Source organism: Acinonyx jubatus, chromosome B3, assembly GCF_027475565.1.
Source record: "Acinonyx jubatus isolate Ajub_Pintada_27869175 chromosome B3, VMU_Ajub_asm_v1.0, whole genome shotgun sequence".
In the NCBI taxonomy this organism is placed as follows: domain Eukaryota; kingdom Metazoa; phylum Chordata; class Mammalia; order Carnivora; family Felidae; genus Acinonyx; species Acinonyx jubatus.
In genome coordinates this window covers 144,438,731-144,443,263 of record NC_069386.1, presented here as the reverse complement: position 1 = coordinate 144,443,263, position 4,533 = coordinate 144,438,731, and the positions used below count along the sequence as shown (strand labels likewise).

General features: G+C 42.4%; 1 gene segment (V, D, J or C); it reads left to right on the top strand.

Moving 5' to 3' along the window:
• The first annotated feature begins 3,500 nt into the window (after positions 1 to 3,500).
• On the top strand, positions 3,501 to 4,316 carry LOC128316149 (immunoglobulin heavy variable 3-74-like). The segment is given in 2 exon segments: positions 3,501 to 3,655; positions 3,757 to 4,316. Coding segments are annotated over 2 exon segments (591 nt in total).
• Positions 4,317 to 4,533: the final 217 nt, after the last annotated feature.

Here is a 4,533-nt window from a genome sequence, read left to right as displayed (position 1 = left end):
CTGAGCCACCCAGAGGCTCCATATGGAGGGTTTCCATTGATATCCACATAGAGCTCATGTGTAAATGACCCCTTGTGTTTGTAGAAAACCCCTGGCATCTCCATCAGCTCTGGGAGTCTCTGTCGAGGCTTCTCACTCTCTCCAATTTGTGACAGAATAGACCTGGCTTCCATCCATCACTCTCCTGGGACTTCTAGAAGGTCAGGAACCTGCAAACCTCACTGGGATGTCCAGCCTTGTCCTGCATGTGGTTCAGGAGGCCGGTGGGTCCCCTGATGGGGAGCACAGGTTCAGATACTGGGACTACTCTCACCTCATTCATACGTGATCTTGGACATTCACACACTCTGTCTCTGCTGCAGTGTATCTGTTAACCTGTACATTGGTGGTATACTGATTCTTACCTCAAGTCTTTGGGTGCATATGTGAAAATAAGGATTATCATGGGTACTTATAATCACTGCAGCAAAATCACAAATTAATAAATCACAATGTCCTGAAAGATATCGTGACACCAAACACTGCCCCATCCCTTACACCTGCCAAGGGCCACTGGCTTCTTGAGGATTCTATTGAAAAATTTGCTATATTGTCAAAGGACATCTGTATGCTGATTAAACCCTCCCATCCCTGAAACTGTAGCTGGGAGAAGAGCCCCAGCCCCTAAGTGTTCACATTCAGTGATCAGAACAGAACACAGACATCTCACCATGGAGTTAGGGTTCACTTTGCTTTTCCTTGGTTCTATTTGAAACAGTAATTCATGGTGAACAAGAAACACTGACTATGTTAGTGGATATGAGTGAGAGAAAGAGTGGATGTGTGACAGTTTCCTGACTTGTATCTGTAGATGTCTGAGTGACATACAGCTGGTGGAGACTGGGGGAGACCTGAGAAGCCCGGCAGGGGAGGGGTTCCTGAGACTCTCCTGTGCAGTCTCTAGATTCACCTTCAGTAGCTAATTGATGAGGTGGTCTGCCAGACTCCAGGGACAGGGCTGAATGGGGGTCTACATATCTGTATGGTATAAGATAAGGACCAAATGTCATTATTTTACTCACTGGAATTCAAAACCATTTGTGAAAGAGGCCATTTTTCCCTAATTTTAATTCTATGAACTCTCATGGAGGATTTGCTGACTGCATCCAGACACATTTCACTCTGGTCTCTGTAATCTGCTCCACTGGTCTGTGTGTCTGACTCTGTGCCAGCAGCACAGTGTTATAGACAATGTACCTCTGCAATACACTTAGAAAGAAGGACGTGTGCTGTCTCCAGGTTTGTTCTTCTTTCTCAGGATTGTTTTCTCACTTCTGTGTGCTTTGTGGTACCATATAAATAAGAATTACCCAGATACATTCGTTGGCATTTTTATTAACTCAACTAATATTAGAAATTATTAGAACAGATAAAAGGAATTAAAAGTGTAATAATGCAAAAAATTAACAAAGTGAAATGTATATCTGGAAAGCTAAATGCAATTGAAAAAGCATGTCTACTAGGAAAATAGGTAAAACTCAAACAGATACAATCAGAATTAAGGAGGGGACGTAACTGATACCAAAGAAGTGAAAAACAGTGACAGAAAAATGCCTAGATAATTATATACCCATTATTAGATAACTAAGGGCAACTAGGCAATTTCTAGATACAAACAACAAGACTGTACATGAAGAAATAGAAAATTAACAGAATGAAAACAAATAAAATTCAATCTATACTCTAATCATTCACCGCCCCAAAAGAAAAAAGTCAGCTTAGTAACACAGGGCTTTATCTATGAATTATATCAAAATATAAAAGAGACTTAATGACAATACCTCTCAGACTCTTACCAAAAACTGAAAAGAAAGGAATATGCCCCAATTCATCTACAGGACCAACCTTACTATGCTGCAAAATCGAAAGACACCGTAAGAAGAGAAACTAAAGGCCAATATCTCAGATGGACATACATGCAAAACTCCTAGCATAGTGAATGCAACAGCACAATGAAAGGGTCATATGTGACAATGCAGTCACATCTGTTGATCATCTATATCACCATCTATTGATACATATAAAACTAGACAAAATTCAACAAATTGTCATTAGTAAAAAATCTCAGCAACTGAGGGAAAGAAAGAAATAACCTCCACAAAATCGTGGCCATAGATGAAAAGCCCACACCTGACAGCATATTTAACAGTGAAAAACTGAAGCTTTTCCTGTCACATTAGGAGCCGGGCAAGGATGCTCATTCCCTACATAGGTATTCCACATGGTAACATGAAGACCAGTAAAATATGGCACCCAATGTATGTCATCTTGTCACATTGCTTATTTGGAGGAAAGTCACTTGAGTAACAGCTAGTCTAAGGAAACTGTGACCCTTCTTTGTCCCCCTGAGAGCAGGAAATCAATCTCTCCTGGGAAACGTCTTCCCCTATACCAGAATGGAAGAACCATCCTTAGCACCAGAAATGGGAACTTAGCACCAAGAAGGCTGTGCCAACAAGCCTTGTTAGTTCCTCACTCATTGACTTGCCCAAACCCAAGTTAACTCTGTCTTGTTAACTCTTCACAAATCCATTGTTTTTTATTCTAAAAGGCACAAGTGCCACCTACTTTCTTCATTCTCTGGGTGTCATATTATTAGGAAGCTTGTGCACATGCAAAATGAAATTTATTCTCTTCTGTAGATCTGTCTTATGTCAATTGAATCCTTAGACCAGACAAAGAACACAGAAGCAAAGAAGGAAAAAGCTTTCTGCTCCTACAAGTTGCAGATGTACCCATAAAAATTAGGTAAGAAAATGAAATAAAGACATGTAAATCAGTAAGAAGAAAATTATTTGTTTGAGAATCACACGAACTTACATATAGTGAAACCTTAGAATCTCCACAAAAAAAGTATTAGAACTAATAAACTCAGGAAAAGTTCAGGGTACAAATCAACATACAAAAGTATGTTGTATTTCCACACACCAAAAACATAGTATATGAAAAAACTAACAAAATCACACAATTGAAAATGGCACAAAATGGAGCACCTGTGTGGCTCAATCCGTTAAGTGCCTACTATTGATTTTGGCTCAGGTCATGATCTCATGGTTCCTGAGTTTAATTCTGAGGCAGGGTCTGCAATGATAGTTTACAGACTGCTTGGGATTCTCTGTCCCCTTCTCTCTCTCTGATCTCTCTCTCCTTCTCTCTATCTGTCACACAAAAATAAACACATATTAAAATTATATGGCACAAAATAAAGTATTTAGGATTAAATTTCACTAAAAAGTAAAATAGCATACCAAACATGACCTGCTGGGACAAAGACATGTAAAATGACAAACACAGATGAAAAGATAACTGTGTTCACAGATTAGAATTATTTATACTGTCACAGTCCCTTCTGCAAGAAGTGATCTAGAAGTGCCTCTCAAACACTGGTTTTAAATTTGAAACAAATCTAAGTCTGGAGCCTGATATATAGTCAGAGGATATGCAAATAGGGCCCTCCCTGTGCTGATTAAACCAGTCCAGCTCCAACCCTGCAGCTGGGAGAGGAGCCCCAGCCCCGGGAGTCCCAGGTGTTCCCATTCTGTGATCAGCACAGAACATAGACACCTCACCATGGAGTTTGTGCTGGGCTGGGTTTTCCTTGTTGCTCTTTTAAAAGGTAATTCATGGTGAACGAGAGACACTAGGTATGTGAGTGGACATGACTGAGAAAGAGTGGATGTGTGACAGATTCCTGACCAAGATATCTTGTGTCTACAGGTGTCCAGTGTGACGTGCAGCTGGTGGAGTCTGGGGGAAACCTGGTGAAGCCTGGGGGGTCCCTGAGACTCACCTGTGTGGCCTCTGGATTCACCTTCAGTAGCTATAGCATGCACTGGGTCCGCCAGGCTCCAGGGAAGGGGCTGCAGTGGGTCGCATATATTTATACTGATGGAAGTAGCACATACTACGCAGACTCCGTGAAGGGCCAATTCACCATCTCCAGAGACAACTCCAAGAACACACTATATCTGCAGATGAACAGCCTGAAGACCGAGGACACGGCCACATATTACTGTGCAAGAGACACGGTGAGGGGACCTCACTGGGAGCCCAGACACGAACCTCCCTGCAGGAGGGGATCAGCACCACCAGGGGGCGCACACTATGCACAATTCTGCTTTGTGTTCCCAGCAGCAGGTGCAGATGGAGGTTACAGGCAGGTTTCCTGTCAGGGTCTGGGGCTTCCTCTCCACACAGCAGTTTCTCTAGGGAGCCTCTCTGGTCACAGGATTCTGTGTTTATCTATTAACTCTCTGAATTAGCAACTGTGTTGTCATAGGAAAACTACCCTAACATGCACAAAGACACAGTTGTTTGCATTGCTTACTCCTGTCCCTCAGTATGAGTGAATTGCAGATTTCCTGATGCACAACAGCTGAACCTTTACAGGAGTCCCAGATGCACTCACTGTGCAGCCAGGCCTACAGGAGCCCCCAGACCCCCATTATCTTCACCCAGCACTTGTCCCAAACAGCGTGACACTTCCCTCCTGGC